This window comes from Juglans microcarpa x Juglans regia, chromosome 4S (assembly GCF_004785595.1).
Source record: "Juglans microcarpa x Juglans regia isolate MS1-56 chromosome 4S, Jm3101_v1.0, whole genome shotgun sequence".
In the NCBI taxonomy this organism is placed as follows: domain Eukaryota; kingdom Viridiplantae; phylum Streptophyta; class Magnoliopsida; order Fagales; family Juglandaceae; genus Juglans; species Juglans microcarpa x Juglans regia.
Window position 1 is genome coordinate 7349575 of NC_054601.1, and position 21566 is coordinate 7371140.

A 21566-nucleotide genomic window follows, 5' to 3' on the forward strand; every position below is an offset into this window, starting at 1 on the left:
TTTAGCACTTAGGTGTCGTTTAGATTCGAAGATGAGTTAAGATGAATTGAAATAAATTATAAATAGTAATGAGATTGACTGTAAATAGTAGTGAGATTTGTGAGTTAAAATTAATGAATAGTAATAAATAGTAGTGAGATAACTTAAGATGACTTGAAATGACTTACGAATACAAACCATTCCTTGGTCTCTTAGGTTGCGTTCAAAAACATCAATTTAGTTCTGGAGATGATGAACAAAGAAGCCATTAAAAGGAGAGTCCTGCAGCAAAGATGAGTGACTTCCACTTGCTGAGCTCAAAGGCTGCAGCATGGCTTGTAGTCAGAACTACGAACACAGTAAGTCGTATATATTTTTTATACTGGTTTCTGGTGATGCAGTCCCCACACCCGCCCCTGCCCCCACACAAAAATTAAAAATAAAAATAGAGAGAAAATCACACACCACTAGATGCAAGGTACATCAAGAATTTCTGGCATCGTTCTGCAATCATAAAATATACAGAATTGTGGGTTCTAATTTAATTACCGATCAGTCTAATAGTAGATCTTCAGCTGCATTTGACGGACTTATTAGCTCAAACTAATTCAGAAGCATAACAGTTTCGAATGAGGCAATGAGATTCCCAGATCCTATATTCCTATTTCTACATCATTGAAAAGTTAATTTTTCTAACTTCTCATCCAGTGTGTACCTTCAATTCTTTACTGCATGATGTGTCCTTCCACCAGGGCTTTCATCTATTTGACTAGAATGGAATGCCGGTATTGTGAATGGAGAAGCACAGGGCAAGTGTTGAATTGAGAAGGGGCTCTGTGACATCATCCACTTCTGTTTCGGAAGAGCACAACCAAACCTTGCCTGTTCATACAGTGATGTTGAGTCTGCTGCGACTGTTGCTGCTGCAGCACGTTGCTTAGTGGCATCATCTACATATAGAAGATCATCAATTCTTGCCATTATGTTAAAGGCTAAGCTTTCCATCACTCTAGAATAGCTCTCAAGGATCGACTGCCCAACATCCTGCAGTAGAGAAAGAAATTACCCATAACATTTGGCATAAGTGGCTTATTCACTGTGTGTCTGTGCTTTGGAGGAGAAGATGGTGCTGGGGATTATAGAAGCACTTTTTAACAAAAGATATGAGATCCTCTATGTGGTCCATCAGTTATACAATTTCTGTCCTAATTTCAAGCGATTTTAGTTTTCATTTTCATATTTTTATAAGTAAAACAGAATAGTTTTCATTTCCAAGATGTTCATTCTTTAAAATGCCATACAAGATGCTACATTGACATGAGTGGAGGGACAATCTTTCCAAAGAGATTTCTTCTAAATATAGATATTGATATGCTGACCATAGATGTTATTGCCACCTACGCAACCGTAACAAAACTTAGAAGAGGACCAGAGAACTACAAGTTTCATATAAAGATAGATGCTCAGGAAGTACACCTTGTTATACTGAATCTTGCTCATATCCAAAGCAGTCTGTGGGAGACCAGGGAACCTTAGCCTTAAATTCTGTAAGAGGGTCTCAGCCCTACTTGCTAGAAGCTTAGTCTTTTCTATGTCACCGACGAAACCCTTAACCTTGCCACCCCATGTTGACTTCCCAGCTGTTGCATGAATTGGATGCCTTTCCAGATTCTTCCGCCTCCAAATGTGCACAGCAGCCTCTATCCTGTTTGCTATATGCAGAGTTGTGTACTCTGATGAAAACTCTAAGTAGTCAAGGAGAGACTCTGGGGAGAATTTCTCGGCAGTAATGTAACGGTATAAGATTTTGCCTAAATGAGCTTTTCCACTCTGAAGAGAAAGTAAATGTCATACAGGATTGGATAACCCAGTTGTAGAGAAAATGACAAATCAATGTCTTGAGCAGTTAGGTGCTCATTTGAAGATGAAAAAAATAATTGCTTTTAAGATGGATAGAAGGAGATCATATACAAGTACCATGTCGCATGAATTAGTAACTGATAATGTCTAATTATTTGAATCTTTTCTTTTTAAGTAAGAATAAAATTTTATTGAATCAAGTAAGTAGACGCAGCCCAAGCATGCAAGAAGTATACGAAAGCAAATGATGCATGATTTGAATCCTTAATTGTGTGATAAAGAAACTGACAGAAACTAGGTAGATCACCACTTGAGATTAACGAATGCATACAAATACAAACAAAATTGCAGCAAAAGAAATAAATTGCAAAGATAACAAAATGCCTACATAACTTAACATCCTTTCTATCCGGATAAGTGTGTAGATAAATCTATGTTAAATCTTTAAATTTCTCTTGGGCATAACTTTGACATGTGAAATACCATTGCCCTGAAACATCGGTATGACGACATGGAGTGACAGCTCGCTTTATTTTGTGTGTCCTGACCATGCATTGGGCAAGTCAAACAGATACAGAAGATGGAATAGAAACAAAATGTCGGTTTATTTCAAACTTCAATACTAATTTATTCAACAATAAAATATGGAAAATGGTCTCCACCTAAGAATATAACCAAATGATAACTTGAGGACTACCATGAGAATTAGCAACATACTTTCTTCTCCCTCAAAACATATCAGCAGATCGTACCATGGAAAGGGCATGAGACCATCTTAACATCCAAACAACACTCAAACATAAATACTTTTCAGTTTTAAATTTTAACGTTTTTATCTAATCATTACCTAATCATTACAACTTTCTCAAACTTCTAAACAAAACACACAAAAAAAAATCAATTTTTCAAATACCAAAATAAAAATAATATTTTAATAATATTTTAACTTTATAATATTTTTATTTCAAATTTTTCTCTCTCATTTCCCAAAACTCAATAAATCATCTTGACTCAAACCATTTCACTATTATTCAAAAATTTCTCATCTCATCTCAACATCCAAGCAAGGCCTAAATTTTACGTATTGGGCCCACTCATTGAGAGGGAGTCTGGCCCTCACGAGAGGGGAATGTTAAAAATATAATATAAATAATTAAATCTATCACTTCTCAAAAGCTTAAACAAGTGGTGATTTCACACGGTATCAGAGCCAGAACAGAGGTCTTGAGTTCGAACCCTAACTCTACACTCTACCCCATTTAACTAAATATTCCATGTGGAGTCTACTCGTTGAGAGGGAGTCTAACCCACACGTGAGGGGAGAGTATTAAGAATCTAATACAAATAATTAAAATCTACTTTTTTCTTATCAGCTTAAACTTTTTGTATAAGTGGTAATTTTACAGCAAAAGTATTTCAAAAGACTTACATATGAAAAGATTTGCAAGCGCCCAACAAAGAGTTTCGTACAAGTGCACTTCAGGTAATTCAAAGATAAACTCCCTTAGTCCGATGGCTCATAAAAATTGTTTGCATCCAAGAGGATTCAAACCTTAGACTTGGAGGAAGCATACTACTAAGGCCAAAGCCCTTACCACTTGAGTCAACCCCTAGCGATTTATATGTACATTCATGTTCAAATCTGATAATTTCAATGAGTACATATTTGCTCAAAATTGGACAAATCTAAAAGCTGTTTGATAACAGTAGGAAATTCCTGAATTATTTACTTTCTAAGTGTTTCTTAAATTCGCATCATCAATACCTATGCCTCCAGATATATCAATAAAGGTCCTTGCATGTGTTTGATTATATGATTAGTACTTGGTAAAGGATTGTGTACACCAGAACCACTAAACTAAAATATATAAACAAATAACAAAAATCTGAAACCAATACAACCTTCAATCTCTGCTACCATGCAAGTTACCATGGCATGTCTTTGCTTGCATGCTTGCAGATAAATCATGTTGTCAGGAGTTTTATGTCCACCAAAACTGTAATTTAGCAGCCTCCAAACACATTACGAACTATCCAAAGAACTTTCACTAAATAGAAGCACTATATGAAATTATCTGCCATAAGACCATCATGGAGAAAGCCAAAAGTCCCCTTTCAATGTATTCAAATTAATGATGGCTGACGAGCTAGCTTTTCTAGAGTCTGTGATATTGAACAGTTGTTCACTAAAATCAATTTCCAATCCATAATGCATAGATTACTAAGAATATAAAACAGAACAGATTCCCCATGCAGTCCCCATACCTTGGGCAAGCTCTCCAAGTAAGAAATTGGGATTTCCATCTCAGCCAACACACTGCTATTAATTGCCATGGCAGCCTTAAGGATCTGAGTTGTGCATTCCCTGGAGTGCTGCAATTTTTTCCTCACACCTTGAGACAAACCATTTGGTGGGACCTTCGGGAAGGGGAGCCACCATTTCTCTTCCTGCCTAACTGAAGGTCTTACTGGGGATCTAGACAAATTATATGCTTCTATGTCATCACTGCCAGCAACAATTATCCCACGATCAACGTAATAGAACTCTGAATCGTGAAACCCATCTAGAATTCCATGCAACATTGCATCTAATTTTTTGAGTGCTGGGAGGTTCACATATAAATCCGACCGAGGCCGAGTCACCATGACCTCAAAGGTGCCACCTCCGGGGATTTCTTGCACAGATGGAATGAGTTCTACAATAGAGTCACTCACGCATAAAAGCCATCCCATTTCTCGATGCCACATTGATTTCTTCTGAGGAGCCAATGGCTCCAGCTTCCACAGCTCCCCAAACACAGTAGCTGCCAAATGTAATTCAAGATAACCAAATAACCATTAGAAAAAAAAAAAACTGAATCAGGATTGGAACGATATGATGAAAAAAGAACATGAAATTAATTTTTCAAGCCTAATGTTATCTATTGCATTATGAGCCAGTTCCACATAACATAAAATACATAAATTAGACATGGCGAATCTTCACTTTCTTCCTTTTCTCTTTTGACACATTCTGAGAAACAAAATGGAGGACCAATTGAAGTAACAAAAGAAATAGTATCTTTTTGAAAGATAAGGAAGAAACAAACCGGAAAGGTTTGTGATGGCATTGGAGATAGCAAGAGCGGTACAAACTCCCTTCCCTCCACCAGACATATCTTCTCCAAGTAGAAGCTTAGCAAACCGCTCTTTCATCAACTCAACCTCTGCAATTACATGTATTTAGCTATAGACTAAAACGCATGTAGTCATCTATAACATGAACAGGTAGATAATTTTCAGAAGAGTTTTGCTACTCATCATCCCCACACACAATACACACCACATTTATTTTAATTTATTTTTAATTTTATTAATTTTAAGCTAACTGAGTTCTTCTATATTTAGTAAGAGAAAAAAATAAAAATTATGTATGGTGTGTGGGGATGATGAGTAGAATTTTTCTTTTCAGAAATTTCTCAATTTCTTTGTTCTTTTTCTCTCTCTATCTATCTCTGTGCTGTTTTTGTATGGAAGAACTCTCCTTTATACGAGGAATATTTTTCATCACATATAATGAGGTGAAGGCAAACGGATTTTCTTAAAGTAGATTATATTGTCTGGAACAACATATCAAAAAAAGTTTCTGGAACATATGCTTTCATCTTTGATAGTTTTTTATTTTCATTTATTAATTCCTTTGTTGTTGGAGTAAAGAATATTTTCGTAGTTTTTTATTTTCATTTATTAAAAAGATGGTAAATATTTTCGTAGTTAACAAGATGGCAAATGTACTTTTCCAAAACGAATAACAAAATAATAAAAATTAAATATCTAAATAAAAAGAATACATATCATGTTTGAAAAAATCGTAGCTTTTGGTTTGGTTAAATATTCTAGATAGAAATACAACTAATTTTGCCGGGAATGATCTAAATATGTAAACTTCTCATACATTTTACAATTCCTTTTTTTACGGAGTTTTCTCCTCGGCTACTAGAATCTAAAAGCCAAACATATAAGCCATCCAACGTATGATAGGAAATATCACCGTCAAATTTTGTCCGCAATAGGTAAATCTAAGAAAACGCAACGAATAGTAAAGCCCTAACCGGATAACTCCGCCACCGGTTTCTCAGTCCTCTTAGCCGGAATCACGACGTGTCTACCCCCGACCACAGGCAACAACACGGGCACCGGCGCCGGGAAACCGGGATTGTCGACGAAGTCGGGTCCGGCAAGCGGCGAAGACGTCAAAGAACTAGAGGTCTCCGAGTCGCCGATGTCCGCACTCAAACTGTAGCTCTCGAACCGCTCGCTCAATTGGTCGAACCCATCTTCGGACGAAACGCTCCCCATTGATCAAAATCGGGCAGATAAAACTCGGAACAGAATTAAGAATCGATAACGTAGTACATTTCCCTCCAGCATTGAAAGGCTTGCTGATCAAATGCCGGGAAATATAGTCCCAAAAGTAACAGAACAGTATAGAGTGAGAACAGGAAGAAGCAAATAAATGCTACTTACTGCTCTCCTCTCACTGCCGCTTCTGAGTTTGATGCGCTTGGCGTTGAGTTTGCGTTAACAGCAGGGACGGTGACAGAAGGTGGGCCCTTCCCTCTTTTTAATCCAATGGTTGATGATATGCCCAGGCCCCATCCGGGACGATAGAGCGTGAGAACACGACACGGCATGTTAAATGTTATGAATACGGTCGAGAATAACTGGCAAATAATCCATAATATTTTGATAAAGAAAATTTATACTCTCGTCTTATACCACACGTATAATTTTTTATTTTATTTTTATTAAATATGTGATATATAAATAATAAATAAAAGAACTCAATTAATTTAAAAAAATTAGACTAAAAATTTAAAAAATTAAAAATTAAAAATAAGTATAGTACGTAGTGTGTGAAGATCATAAATAACAAAATTAGAATTTTTCTATTCTAAAACTTGAATCTGTTTCAATTCGTTTATTGATTAAATTATTTATAGATATAAAATTATGATTGATTTACTAAATAAATCTAAAATTTGATTCGATTAGTACGAACTTGAATATAATTTTTTATATAGTAATTAAATTATTTTTAAATATAAAATTATAATTGATTTACTAATTAATATAGTCAGTATAAAATCTGAAATTGAATAATTCTGTGATAATCTTTTTTTATATTATTGTTTCAAACTTTCAAGTATATAAAAAATAAGTATTAATCAAGTTGGTGTTGTAAATATTGTTTGGAACTTTACGAATATAATTATTGATATATATAATTATATATATATTTGATGGAATATATAATTATATATAAATTCTGCTCTCAAGATATGTACATAAAATTCTAAGATATTATATAATAATATATTTTGCAAAAATTAAATAGTTTATAAAAAAAATCTGAACTCGATCAAACTAAATAAATTATTTATAAATATAAACTATAACTCAATAACAAGTTTAGATTATATACAAAAATCCAAGATTTTATTTATAAAAAATCGAAGATATAATTATGAGATGTAATATAAAAGTATATATTTTATAAGATTTAAACAATTTATAAATAAATTGAAACTTATTAAAATAATAAATTCAACTAAATATAAAATATAATTAGATAATAAATTCAACTAAACTTGTCTTAAGTTGTAAGTAGAGGTCACACGCGCTGAGATACCTTAGGTATGTATGTATTTGCTATTTAAAGGCCCTTCTCGGCTTAGGTCAATGTCGTAATGGCGCGTACCGGAACTTTACTATTTTTTCGTATTACTTTGATGATTCCTTGTCTACCCCTCACCTGTCTCATTAACGTGTCCCATAAATTCTGTTCTTAAATAAAATATATCGGAATATACGTTAATAATGAGGATTTTATAATTTAATATGATGTGATTATTAAACGTGACCAAGCTTTGTCCCATGCCCTACTCGATTAGGTTCCATTTATGTTGAAAGTAATTTATAACAAAAATTGTAATTAGAAATTCTCTCCGGACAATGGAAATATAACAAAAATTTAATCAAAGTCTTACCTCTAAACTAAATTATGCAAAATAATTAGAGTAGTGTTGATCGTACGCATAATTTTATGTATAATATTTTTATTTTATTTTATCAGTTTTTTCCTTTTTAATTTGAATTTAAATTTAAAAGTTTAAAATTTTCACCTATTTTAATAGCTGATAGCCTGACACACATCAACACGTAAGATTACGTAAGTAAAATTATAAGTATAGATAATATTTTTTAAATAATTAATTAACTATATTAATTTCCACATAGACATGCTAAAAGGTATAAGAAAACATATAATTATTTAGTCGACGCATAGATAAAGTCATGATATATGATATAATTTAAATAATTTGTGAGAATTATTTATATATAATTTACTAAATTACAATATTTGCAATCGAAATTTTACAAGTGGATAGATATTGGTTTATCCAACTAATTTAAATGTTATAATTTTTACTTAATTAACTAACTAATTATTAAAGCAAACTTATGATATATAAACTATTCCAATAATGTAATTTATTTTTATAAGTAAGCCATGAGACAATCCAATTGTTCATTGACAACCTCAAATTCATTTGAAAAATAAATAAATTGATCATTAACTTAAATATAGCTAGCTCGACTGCACTCTTATTAAAAGTGGCAAATTGTTAGTACTTACAAAAAGCTCTCAAGATTTTTTATTATTGAGTAATGTTATGTGCAGGCTGAATAAATTTTGTGTAATCCTTTTTATAAAAATAAGGATTTACTGCAAAAAATAGATTTTTCGTGTGAATAACATGTGTACTCTTGCTTTAAAAGAAAATTATGTAAGATTTTTTTTTTTTTGAAAAAAAACCTTCAAACTTTATTCAAGAAAAACTTCAACAGTACAGACTCACTAGACCACAAACGGCATCCCGAAACCCAAAAAAGTTGTAGAAACATAATACAAATACTCTAAGAGCATTAGTAATGGACTAGTCAAATATTAATGCAAGTCTAAACTTTAGTTAGATGTGAGAAAAAACTTTCACATTGGACTAGCCAATGGTCCAAAACTTAAGACTTGAGCTACAGTAAATCTGAAGTTCTCTCCAAACATGGCTAGTTACTATTCACAATGAAAAGCAATACTTTATTATTTCATCACTTCCCTCTCTCTTTGAATGGTAAAACATGCATGGTATGCATATTATTTATTCTACTAATTGCGAATATTGATAGAGTAGATACATTATTTCTACAAAGCATGAAGATCTAGGAAATATATAAATTGTATTTGTAAAAAAAAATATATATATAATATTATATTATTATTTTAACTTTAAGATAGTTAGTCCAATTTAGACTCATTTAGGCCTCGTTTGTTTTCAGGAAACATCTCATCTCATCTCACTTCATCATTACAACTTTCTCAAATCTCCACACAAAATAAAATAAACAATTCAACTTTTTCAAATCTCAAAACAAAAATAATATTAAAAAATATATTCTAACAATATTTTATTTAACTTTTTAATTTTAATCTCATCTCATCTCATCTCTAAAAACAAACGAGGCCTAGTCAAAAATTGATACTATAGCCAAAAGTTAAGATTCTAGCTAAATTTTGGACTTGGCAATGGCCCATTGCCAATGCTCTAACAGGCAATCCATCAAACAGTTAGCCTCTAAACTCTAAACGAAGGCAAACCCAAACGGTCCATTCGAAGCACCCCCTTTAAACGCCGTGGGATCGAAGCCCCACCAACAAGCCTCAACACAAACCCAGCCTCTCCTTCCCTAGCCAAGTAATATGCCGCTTGATTGGCCTCCGGAACTGATGCGAGATTGAGTAAGAGATCGATGAACGTACCACCTGCAATTCATCCCAAAAATCCCACATGTACCAGATGGTGCAAACGTGTCTTTGAACCCATTTTATGATCACCGTTGAGTCTCCTTCAATCTCTACCTGTGAGTACCCCAAAGACAGACACAAACGCACCCCACCTAGTAAAGCTCTCAACTCAGCTGTTGTGTTAGTGCCGAATCCATAGTTTTCTGAGAACCCAACTAAGAAACGGCCATCGCTATCTCTAATCATCCCTCCTCCACCACACGTCCCAGGATTACCTCTACAACTACCAACTATGTTAAGCTTCACCCACCCCGAAGCTGGTCTTTTCCACCGAATCAACTTAGGCAACCTGTTCTTGATAGCGCAAATTGGGACTTGCAATTCTTCCAATAAGCTGGAAGCTAAGTATTTGGTGGCAAAAGCAGAGTTACAGGAATGGGAGAATAGAGAAGAAATAAGGCTGGCTCAACATGCCAAGAAAAAATGGCTTCTTTAAGGGGATCAAAACTCGAAATTTTTTCACGCGTGTATGAATCAAACGCGCAAGAATATGAGTTTTTCATCCATGAAGTTGGCAGGGGGTCTTAGTGTCGCCATAAGTAGTTCATGAAGCTGCTGTTAATCACTTTAAATCGTTTTTGACAGGTTCAGGAGCAGGAGTGCAACCGGATCTTAGCTCCTTGATTTCCAAAGTTGTCTTTGAGGAGGAAAATATTTTACTCTGCAGCGAACCCACTGAAACTAAGGTGAAGGATGCTCTACTTTCCATTCCATCACAAAGCAGTCTTGGTACTGACGGCTTCGACTCCGGTTTTTATATTTCTTGTTGGGACATAGTTAAAAAGGATGTGTTGGAAGCTGTTTTGGAATTTTTTTTGAGGCCATCCACTCCCCAGGTTTTATTCCGCTTCATATATAGTGCTCATTCTGAAAGTGCAGGATCCTCAAGGCTTAAGTTTCGACCTATAAGCCTTTGTTGTGTTGCATACAAAATTTTCTCCAAAATTTTGGTCGCCCGCTTGACAGGTTTGTTGCATAAGATGGTCTCTCAAGAGCAGGAGGCTTTCATCCGTAGCATTTTTGAAAACATAACACTCGCTCAATGCTTCTAGTGAAAGAACCCTTTCCTCCATATTTTTTATGATGACATCCACCCTCCCAAACACCTGAATGTTCTAGTTGCGAAGGGCTATCTTTGTGCGTTTGAGTTTAGCAACCAACTTTACTAAACCTGACCCAGGAACCTCCTCATTCCATACCTTTTCCACACAAGCTTTGAAGGACTCATGGGAACCCCACATGTTCTGGAACCGAAATGGCTTTGGACCATAGCACACAGATTTCCTCTGGAGGGTGACAATCATCGGGCTATGATCAGAACTTTTCCTTTTCAGATACTCTAAACCAGCTGATGTGAACTTTCTCAAGAAAGCATTGTTTAGAATAGCTCTATCAAGGCGCCTAACTCCTCGATGTGCCTGAATGACCATTGCACCACGACATGCGATTTCTTGAGAATCTCAAATCCACTAGCTTACAATTATCCAAGCATCTATTGAATTCAAGCATCTATTGAATTCCTCCATAGCAGCCAAAGGTCTCGGGTTGCCAGCAATACGCTCCCCATCCTCTTTTATAATCACCACTAGCCATGGGTATTCATTCTCCTGTATCGTATTCAACTCCTGCCATAGGACCCTCATTTCTTGTTGTTGACACTTGCATAAATAAAAGACACTAATATCTTCCGGTTATCCTCGGAAAACCATCTCGTCAAGCTTTGATCCGACATTGTTACCATCTCAAAAGCAATCGCATCACTCCACATCAGCCATATTTTACCACTCAACGCTTCACTAGCGCAGAATTTCGACACACCCATCATATTTGCTATGCGAGGCAATCTCTCTTCACCTTGGAATGGTTTCGAGATAGCGACAATCTGTACCTTATATGTCTTCACCAAACACCTTAACTGACTCATTGGGGTGCCTATCCCGCGCACGTTCCATACCAAAATGGTGTGATTCATAAATTAAGTTTCATCGGGCGAGATATCACTCGCTGGGATTGTCTCACCTGTTGATCCATTTGCCTCTATTTTCTTTGAGAGCTACGAGCCCCTTTATCTGACTCATACCCTTTCTCCTTCGATAAATCTCTCATCTCTCCATCCTCTTCCCTATTCGAAAATATGAAAACTTCCTCACCTGCTTCACCGTCATGAGTAATTTTTGGCCATTGATTTTCTAGCTCCAGCACTTCTGTGTCAGCATCATTACCACCCATATATCCCTGTTCCTCCGTTCCACCATTCCCAACCTCAGCATGTAATAAACAAACAGAGTCCGAAGGAAAACTCATTTGTAAAGTCACAATGGCCCCATTTAAATTGTCCTCCGATAGTTCCTCATTGCCCCCATTCCAACAAGGAGCACCTTCATGCGCCTTCACTCCATCCCCAGATCCTTCCACCTGTTTTCCTTTGTCACCTTTATTGTTCTCCTTTTCCACCATAGCCTCTTGTCTCTCCTCTTCCTGCTTATTATTAATCACCCCTATCATCTCGCCGTTCTCATCAGGCGAAACGATTGACGTATTGACCCCTACTTTACTTTTTCCATCCTCCTTCTGAATGGCTTTTGCCTTTTGACGCCAAACGTCTTTACGGGGCAAATTTCCACCGTCCTCCTTACCCCTACTCTGTGTCCACTCTTCCATGTGACACACAGCTGCTGAATGCCCTTGACTATTGCATTTTCCACAGTAAAATCCCGACTTCTCATACCTTGCCTCTTGCCAAAATTTTTTCGACGCCGTTACAACCGGAAAGCCCTGTATTGGTTCCTCCAATAAATCCGCCTCCACGCAGATAGGAGCCCCAATGGCCTTGGTCCTATGAAGAGTCGCATTGTCTGTTCCTAAAAACCTTTCGAACCTTGTCGCTAATATTTGTAAGCAGTCTGTCCGATACGTATGAAGAGGGAGACTCGGAAGAAAAATCCATTGAGGCGCTAAAGAAGGTTCCTTATGTAGATCAAAGTCTTTAGTCCACCGAAATAACTGGAAAGTGCTGCCCGCCATTAACCTTCCCTCCCTTGCCCAACCATGGATAAAATCACGCTCGTTAGCCATCTGAATAAGAACATGGTGACTATCCATAAAACTTATTGTAGGAATATCATTTAACCCCCAAGTTTTTACCACAGATAACTGGATAACATCAATGGGAGGTCTGGACCGAGTGAACTTTAGAACAATGGCAAAACGAAAATACTCTACTTTGGCCATTTCTTGATCCGAGAAGTCAAAACCCTACTCGCCATGGATATCGATGGGATAATGCATTTGCAGTTTGAACGAAGGGGCCTCAGGCGTCCGAGAAACAGCCTGCCTGCACGTCCTTTGCATGGCTCCACCATGATCCGTAGACCCCACTAGCGGCACAAACACCAGCGAGCCCGTAGGTGCCGTCATGGTAGAATGCCAAAAGAGACAAAACCTAGATAAAATAATCGCGCACACTCTCTCTATCGCTTCAACAATGTATTTCCATTTTATTAATTGTTGTAAAAGACTTATGTAAGACTTATATAATCAAAAACTGATCAAATATTTTCCTTTAGACTTTATATCCAAGTACTAAACTTGACTTGTCCTCATTGCATTCTCATCCAATTTCTCATAAAGTTTTCTATAATTTAACTAAAAAGTATATTTTCTGTACTCATCTTTCAAAAACATCATACGTCTCATTCCATATTATTTTCCTGTTCTATTAAATAATATTTCTTTATTATTTTTTTCTCTCACTTCCATTTACAAAATTAACTACTCAATATTTTTTCTTATATTTTGTACTATTACTCTAGTGAATATTTTAAACAAGAATTTAATTTTTTTTGTGGATATGATAATATTTTTAAAATTAATTTTTTATATTTTTGTAATTAATTAAATTAGTTTTAAAATTATTATTTAAAACTATAATAAATACGAATATGAGAGAAAGTGTAAATGATTAGAAGAATAATTTATTTTATGTATTATAATAAAATATTGATAAAAAATAATTTAGGAGATGAATAGTGATTCTCTATATTTGAAAAACCATTATTCATCTTCTAAACATTTTTCCTAAAATAGAGATTCGGATGTATGGAGTATTTTGATCAAAACTGTAAAATAAACCTCAAATTATAGGAAAAATGGTGCTTTGGGACACTGAATTTGAATGCTCTAAGCTAGTTAACTTTAAACTACATTTAGATGTTGAGATGAGTTTAATTGAGTTGGGAATAATAATATTTTGTGAGCTCTATCGAGATGAATTTAACTTTTTTAAATTGAGATCAAATGTATGAAATAAGTTAATATAAGTTTAAATTTTTTATGAAAAGTTAAAAAAATAGTAGGTTCTATTGATGATTGGTTTGAAATTAATTGAGTTTGGTTTAACAACCAAACACAATCTTAAGATTCATTTGTCAACACAACCGTTTTAAAGTAGTTTCAAATATTATCATATATTATTAGATATTTCATTTTCAAACATCACTCCGTAAAATATTTTTTAATTTCAAATATTTAGCTAAATTTTTTAATATTTTAATATTAAAATAAAACTAAATTTTATAATATTTTTATTGATATTTTTAAAAATTTAATAAAATATTAACTATTTTACTATTATCGATGAATATTTTCCGCGCGGCTGTAATCCTAGATTCCTAGTATACTTTTTCACTTTTGAAAGTTCCCTCCATGGTGGTGCTTTTTTCTTTGAATAATGTTATATATATTGATAGAATATGTAAATAGTATAGTTATTTAAAAAATAAAAGTCAAACTTATTATTAAAATATTAAATTTCTTTTTATAAAATAAGAAAAAATCTAATTGTAAGCGATTCTACGTATTAATACGCGCACTCATTCAATATGATTGGTCAGAAAATAGATTTTATTAAAAATAATATTAATTTAAATTTAGAATATAAAGACAATAATATTAATATATAGATTGGTACGCAAACTTACTTGTACATAATAAAACTCATAAAATAATTATACAACACTTACATCAGCTATCATTTCCCTTTTACTTTTGTCTACCGTGGATTTGAAGCTGAATAGAAATAAATTATAATACGATTCGCATTAGCTCATTGACTCTCTAATCATTCCAAGCCCAAGCCGCTTTTACAAACTATAATCCAATCTTCTCCTTCCTCTTCTTTGTTCTCAACCCCCACAATGGGTTCGATTGGTGCCCTAGAAGAGCATTTGCAGTACCCGATTGCTCGCAGAGACGAGTCCGTCGTCGACGACTATCACGGCGTTAAGGTCTCCGACCCCTATAGATGGTAATTAAACAAAACTGATTCCCACTGGAATACCGTTTATGAGTACAAGGTTTCTCAGTTTCTCTTCTCGATTCCCGTGGAGGTTTAATCGACGAACTATTCAAAAGGAAATTTGACGAAATTTTTGTTTTTGTTTTTGTTTTTTTTAAATTTCAATCTTTAGGCTTGAGGATCCGGACGCCGAGGAAGTGAAAGAATTTGTGCAGAAGCAGGTGAAATTGACCGAGTCGCTGCTTGAGAAATGCGAGACGAGAGAGAAGCTTCGAGAGAGCATCACGAAGCTCTTCGATCACCCGCGTTACGAAGCGCCTTTCAGGCGAGGGGACAAATACTTTTACTTCCACAACACCGGGCTTCAAGCCCAAAACGTCCTCTACGTGCAGGTTTGTGATCTGTAATTTGAATTATGAGACCTCTATTCGCTTGGTTTTGTCTATGACTATTCACAATCCCCCCACCCCCCCTCGCGTCCAATTCAGGATAGCTTGGATGGAAAACCTGAGGTTTTGCTGGATCCAAATTCGCTTAGTGAAGATGGAACTGTCTCTTTGAACACGCTTTCGGTCAGTGAAGACGCCAAGTACTTGGCTTACGGGCTTAGCACTAGTGGTAGCGATTGGGTGACGATCAAATTAACACGGGTGGAGGACAAAAAGGTTGAAGCTGATACTTTATCATGGGTGAGTATCTTATTGCATCTTATTCATCCAAAAAAAAAAAAAAAAAAAAGAAAAAAGAAAAAAAGGTACAGAAAATGCTTTTTTTAGTAAGACTGATGAAAGACGTTATATATGTTGTAATTCAGGTTAAGTTTTCGTCTATTAGTTGGACTCATGACAGCAAAGGGTTTTTCTACAGTCGATATCCTGCTCCCAAGTAAGTGATCATCATCGGATTCTTACGTTTCAGCTAAGTATCAAATTTGGATTCTGACACGTGCCCCTCAGATGATCGTGGGTGTTAGAAATTGCATGTACTGATTCTAAGAATTTGGCAAGAATCTGGAGAGAAAAATACTTGGGGAAGTTAAAGTGGATATTGAAACTGCAAAAAATCCAGTTTTACCAGAATTTTAGCGGACAAAAGAAGCAATAAATAGAATATTATCATTAATGAACCAGAATTATGGTATAGAATACCTATAAAAAAAATTATGGTATTGCAAAATAAGTTTGGGAAGGACTAATTGGATTTAATACATTATTTTTGCGATCACATAGCTTGTTATGTTTAATCCAAAATAAGTAGTGTTTCTCTGTAGAGAGGGAGAAGGTATAGATGCTGGAACGGAGACCAATTCTAATCTTTACCATGAGCTATACTATCATTTCTTGGGTACGGATCAATCTGAAGATATTTTATGCTGGAGAGATTCTGAAAACCCTAAATACTTGTTCGGAGCTGGTGTTACAGATGATGGGAAGGTAATCTCTCGTTTCATGGTATTTTTGGTTATACCACAGTAGTGGCCACTGTCTTGTGCTGTTGTTAATCTAAGTGCATGATTCTTAACGCTCTTTTTTAATGGATCCAGCTTGTTTTCAATGATTTTATTCTTTATAATCTTTCTACCTAAAACACTCTCTTCAGTTGAGTAAAATTAAGGCCTGGTTTGTATTCGCAAGTCATCTCAACTCATCTTACTACTATTCATTATTATTCATCAACTTTAACTCACAAATCTCACTACTATTCACAACTCATCTCACTACTATTCACAATTCATCTCAACTCATCTCAACTCATCTTCGAATCCAAACGATACCTAAGATCCATGTATATTGTGCTTATATGCATGTTATGTGCATTCACGAGCTTGAGTACCTAAACAATGACTTTGAGCTATTCTACTCAGCAGCCCTACACCACACATCTGTTGAGGAAAAACTATAAAAAGATAAAAAATAAAAACAGGTGTGTCGTGTAAGGCTGTTGAGTAGAATTTTTCCTAAACAACTTATCAAAAAGAATTTTTCCTAAACAATATGGTCTAGATAAGAATGAAAATGATTTTTTTTTTTTTGTTTAAAAATGGGTTTCCATCGAACTGACTCCACTTTGATGTTATTGTGCAGTATGTTCTTTTGCACATTGAGGAGGGTTGTGACCCTGTCAACAAGTTTTATTACTGTGACTTGTCTGCACTTCCTAATGGGCTTGCTGGGATGAAGGGGAAAAATGATCTACTCCCATTTATTAAGCTTATTGATGAATTTGACGCGCAGTATGTTGCCATTGCAAATGATGACACTCTATTTACCTTTCATACAAATAAAGATGCTCCAAAGTATAAGTTAGTCCGAGTTGATCTTAAGGAACCAACTGTTTGGACTGATGTTATCCAAGAGGCCAAAAATGATGTACTTGAATCGGCTTGTGCTGTTAATGGTAACCAGATGATTGTGTGTTACCTGAGTGATGTCAAGTATGTTCTGCAGATAAGGGACTTGAAATCAGGTTCCTTGCTACATCAATTACCCATTGATATTGGGACAGTTGTAGGGATTTCTGCAAGGCGTGAAGACAATGTTGTTTTTATTGGGTTCACTAGCTTTCTTACACCTGGTATTGTTTATCAGTGTAATCTAGGAACTGAGGTTCCTGAGAGGAAGATATTTCGTGAAATTGTTGTTCCTGGGTTTGATCGCTCAGAGTTCCATGTCAAGCAGGTATCTTGTTACCTTGTTGATACGCTAGTTACTCTAATTTGCTGCTTCTTTTTCCACCTTGCCAAGCTGTATTTTGATGTTCATCTTACTTGATTGGGTTTTCTCATATCCAGGTTTTTGTGCCCAGTAAGGATGGTACCAAGATACCGATGTTCATTGTGGCAAGAAAGAATATTCTTTTGGATGGATCACACCCATGTTTGTTATATGGTTATGGTGGATTTAACATTAGTCTCACACCATCATTTAGTGTTGGTCGAATTGTGCTCACAAGGCATCTAGGTGTTGTTTTTTGCATAGCAAACATTCGTGGTGGTGGAGAATATGGAGAGGAATGGCATAAAGCAGGCGCACTTGCAAGAAAGCAGAATTGCTTTGATGATTTCATTTCTGCTGCTGAATACCTTACATCTGCTGGTTATACCCAGCCCAAAAAGTTGTGTATTGAAGGTGGAAGCAATGGTGGACTTCTTATTGGGGCTTGCATAAATCAGGTATTGCTGTATTAGAGGGCCATTTTTTTTATTGTATTCTAGGTTCTATCTCCATTATAACCGTTTTGAGTTGCTTAGAATAATTACTTTTGTGGGTTTTGGCAGAGACCGGATCTTTTTGGTTGTGCTTTGGCTCATGTTGGTGTTATGGACATGCTGCGATTCCATAAGTTTACCATAGGTTGGTCTAAATTCGTGGATCCACTAATTAAAAGTTTTGAGTCAATGTATTGAATTTAGATTGCTTTCTAGGCCATGCATGGACTTCTGATTATGGCTGTTCAGACAAGGAGGAAGAGTTCCATTGGCTAATCAAGTGAGTAAAGTTTATCTTATATCAAATATCTGATAGCAATCTTCTCATCTTTCTTTTGTAATTTATACCACATTACATAAGATTCTAAGAAACTAAACAACTTCTGAATTTTCTCTATGTTGTGGTTTGAACTTGAGATTTATTTATTCACCCTATTTTGTATTTGTGATATTTTTGCTTGTTTTAACCTCATAGTTCTAGCATTATCTGTATTGATTTTTCTTTCCCGATTCATTGGCCTAGTATCTAATTTACCTTGTTTAGATGTTATTTGCCATGAATATTTATGTTTGCTGAAGCTCAGATAATATTTTTTTTAAGTAAAAGTAAAACTGTTTTGATAGTAAAAGGCATAGCCCAAGCACCAATTTAAGGATACATGGTGTATGTTTACAGTAAAAAATGGTATCTAGAGATAAGAGTACTCACTGTTTAAAAAATAATAATATATTGAACCTTAACAAGGAAAAGTGTTAAAGAAAATTCCAAGGAAAATGAAGAAAAGTCTTGCTTATAAAAGATAAAGTAGAAGAGAATAAAGAAAAGATTGAAGGAGAAATAAAGGAGAATATAAAAATAGTACATGCATTGAGTCCTATTTTTTAGGGTGTGTTCGCGCATGCGTGTGTAATATTTGGCCTCTACATAACTTTTTGGGCTACTTATTAAGAAAAAAAAAGAGCTATGTAGGCCATACTTTTTAGTTTTTAAGAAAATTTCAATTTTTATTTATATATTAAGATTTGGGGTTAGGTTATGAACTTTAACATGAAGCTAAATGTATTCATTTTGATTTTTTTTTATGGGATTCTTTGCATGTTACTCACAGTTGATTTTATTGTTTTTAGGTATTCTCCACTGCATAATGTGAGGAGACATTGGGAAGAGCATCCAGATCAAACCTGCCAGTACCCATCCACAATGTTGTTGACTGCCGATCATGATGATAGGGTTGTGCCATTGCACTCATTGAAGTTATTGGCGGTTAGTCTTTTTCTCTCTTTTTATCTTTAGCACTCATTGAAGTTATTAGTCATTGCATATGCGCACTGCATGCCTGTATTTCGTTCTCTTTTCCTCTTTAGAAAATCCTTTCTATTCATTATCAGACTATGCAATACGTTCTTTGCACGAGCTTGAAGAACAGCCCCCAGACCAATCCTATTATTGGTCGCATTGAGTGCAAGGCAGGGCATGGAGCTGGACGTCCTACACAGAAATTGGTAATCATTTTTTTCTAAGCGAAATAAGTTACCATTTAACTATATACATACATATATATATATATATGTATATAGATATATATTCTCTTTTCTAAAATAGTTCTATTTTATCCTCTGATTGTTTATTGGCCATTGGCTCTCTTACTCAGATCGATGAAGCTGCTGATCGGTATGGTTTTATGGCCAAGATGTTGGATGCTACATGGATTGACTAGGTGAATGTATGGATTGACAGAATGCATCGTGCATTTGGGAGATTTAGGGTGGGTTTGGATGTTAAAATAAGTTGAGATGATAAAATATTATTAGAATATTATTATTTATTATTATTATTATTTTGGGATTTGAAAAAATTGAATTATTTATTATATTTTATGTTGAGATTTAAAAAAATTGTAATGATGAGTTGAGATGAGTTGAGATGAGCTCAACTTCCAAACGAAGCCTTAATGGGAGGTTGGATTAAAAACATTTTTTCCCCCTTTTTTAAAGAATTACAACCACAACAAAGAAAAATACCATACGCAATAATCTTGTTTGAAAGTTCCAATTATGATTATCAGCAGTTGTCTATACTTGCTTTTTGGCCATAATTTAACTGATTTTGAAGTATTTCTTTTTTCTTTTTTGTTCTTTCCTCTTGCTAGTCATTTAATATCGAGTACATACTATAAAATACAAATATTATTGATTAGATGGTAAGCGACACAGAATGATATAAAATGATTTTCGATAAACATGTGTTCTTCACATTCTATGTCATTGCAATTAGACAGTCCATTCGAGCACGTAGAATGAGGGAGGTTGGCTCATGCTAATGCTTTGATTCCTGAGTCCTGCTTCATATGTGAAAGCAATGTGTACTCACCCGCTAATTTGGGCAATTACTTGAAAACAAAAGAAACTACTTTCATGCTACACTGCAACTCATCCGAGGATCTGAGGCACCAGGGGTTGCAGGAGCTGTTCTTGCGTCCCAAGGCGGCGGAGAGAAGAATACACACCAATACTAGATTCAATTCCCTACAAAAACAAACAATAATAGGGCGACTGTCCACCTATAAAGAACGGTTCGATCACCCATTTCCAGATCGGCTACGACCACTTGTGTGTTAGGAACCCGCTAATGACTTGCATGATTCGGCCGAAGAGGAAGAAAAAGGCACCCAATGATGGCCTTAAGGCTGGTGTATTTGGATTTACCGATATGCATGATTTGGATTATTAAGAGTAAGAGGGAGCGACCTTTTCATCCAGGCCCTGCATGGCAGTAGAGGATCCACTATCAATTGCATTCCCTCGGCTAAAAGGAAAAAAAAAAAAAAAAAAAAAAAATGTAAAAATCAATAGCATTTGGTTCATGCTTGAAAATCATACAGAAGAGAATTGTATGAGGTGGTTTGAAGGCTTGAAGCATCCCCGATCAATAATAAAAAGGGCAATGCTACCCTGCGCCCAGCATTTACCGCTGGGCGTGCCGCCCAGTCTTTTTTTTTTTTCTTATTTTTTTTTTCACATTTTTTAATACATTTTTATCTTTTAAAAAAATAAAAAAAATACATCAATACACTTAAAATTACTTCTTTAATCACTAAGTGAAAAAAAATAATAATAAAAAAATAAAAATTGACCAGCGGTCAAAACAAGTGGGCAAAGAAGCTTTTTTCTAATAAAAAACAATCTTTAAAGATGTCAGAATTTAATTGTATAAGGTAATTTTAACAGAAAAATTTATTTATAAGCCAGTGTGGACAAACATATCTAATAAAGTACTTATATGATATAATTTAATTTAGAAGAAGAATTTTAAAATTTGA

The 21566-nt window shown here is 34.9% G+C and overlaps 2 protein-coding genes across 3 annotated transcripts; one reads left to right on the forward strand and one right to left on the reverse strand.

Annotated features, from left to right (window-relative positions):
• Nucleotides 1-425: 425 nt before the first annotated feature.
• LOC121262912 (rop guanine nucleotide exchange factor 1-like) lies at nt 426-6490 on the reverse strand. Of its 2 annotated transcripts, XM_041165607.1 has the most exons (6): nt 6346-6490; nt 5931-6240; nt 4929-5045; nt 4105-4643; nt 1456-1809; nt 426-1023 (listed from the first exon to the last, which is right to left on the reverse strand). In XM_041165607.1, the coding sequence occupies exons 2-6, from the start codon at nt 6175-6177 to the stop codon at nt 697-699; spliced, it is 1584 nt and encodes a 527-aa protein (XP_041021541.1). In that variant the 5' UTR covers nt 6178-6240; nt 6346-6490; the 3' UTR covers nt 426-696. The 2 variants fall into 2 exon arrangements, with proteins under 2 accessions (XP_041021541.1, XP_041021542.1); XM_041165608.1 differs by having other exon boundaries at nt 5931-6346.
• An 8343-nt stretch (nt 6491-14833) lies between these two features.
• LOC121262853 (prolyl endopeptidase-like) lies at nt 14834-20370 on the forward strand. The gene is made up of 13 exons (XM_041165512.1): nt 14834-15047; nt 15211-15430; nt 15527-15727; nt 15853-15923; nt 16309-16471; nt 17123-17716; nt 17830-18210; nt 18316-18391; nt 18463-18526; nt 19375-19510; nt 19636-19749; nt 19899-20007; nt 20196-20370. Exons 1-12 carry the CDS (start codon nt 14938-14940, stop codon nt 19962-19964), a joined length of 2196 nt encoding a protein of 731 aa, XP_041021446.1. The 5' UTR covers nt 14834-14937; the 3' UTR covers nt 19965-20007; nt 20196-20370.
• The last annotated feature ends 1196 nt before the right edge of the window (nt 20371-21566 follow it).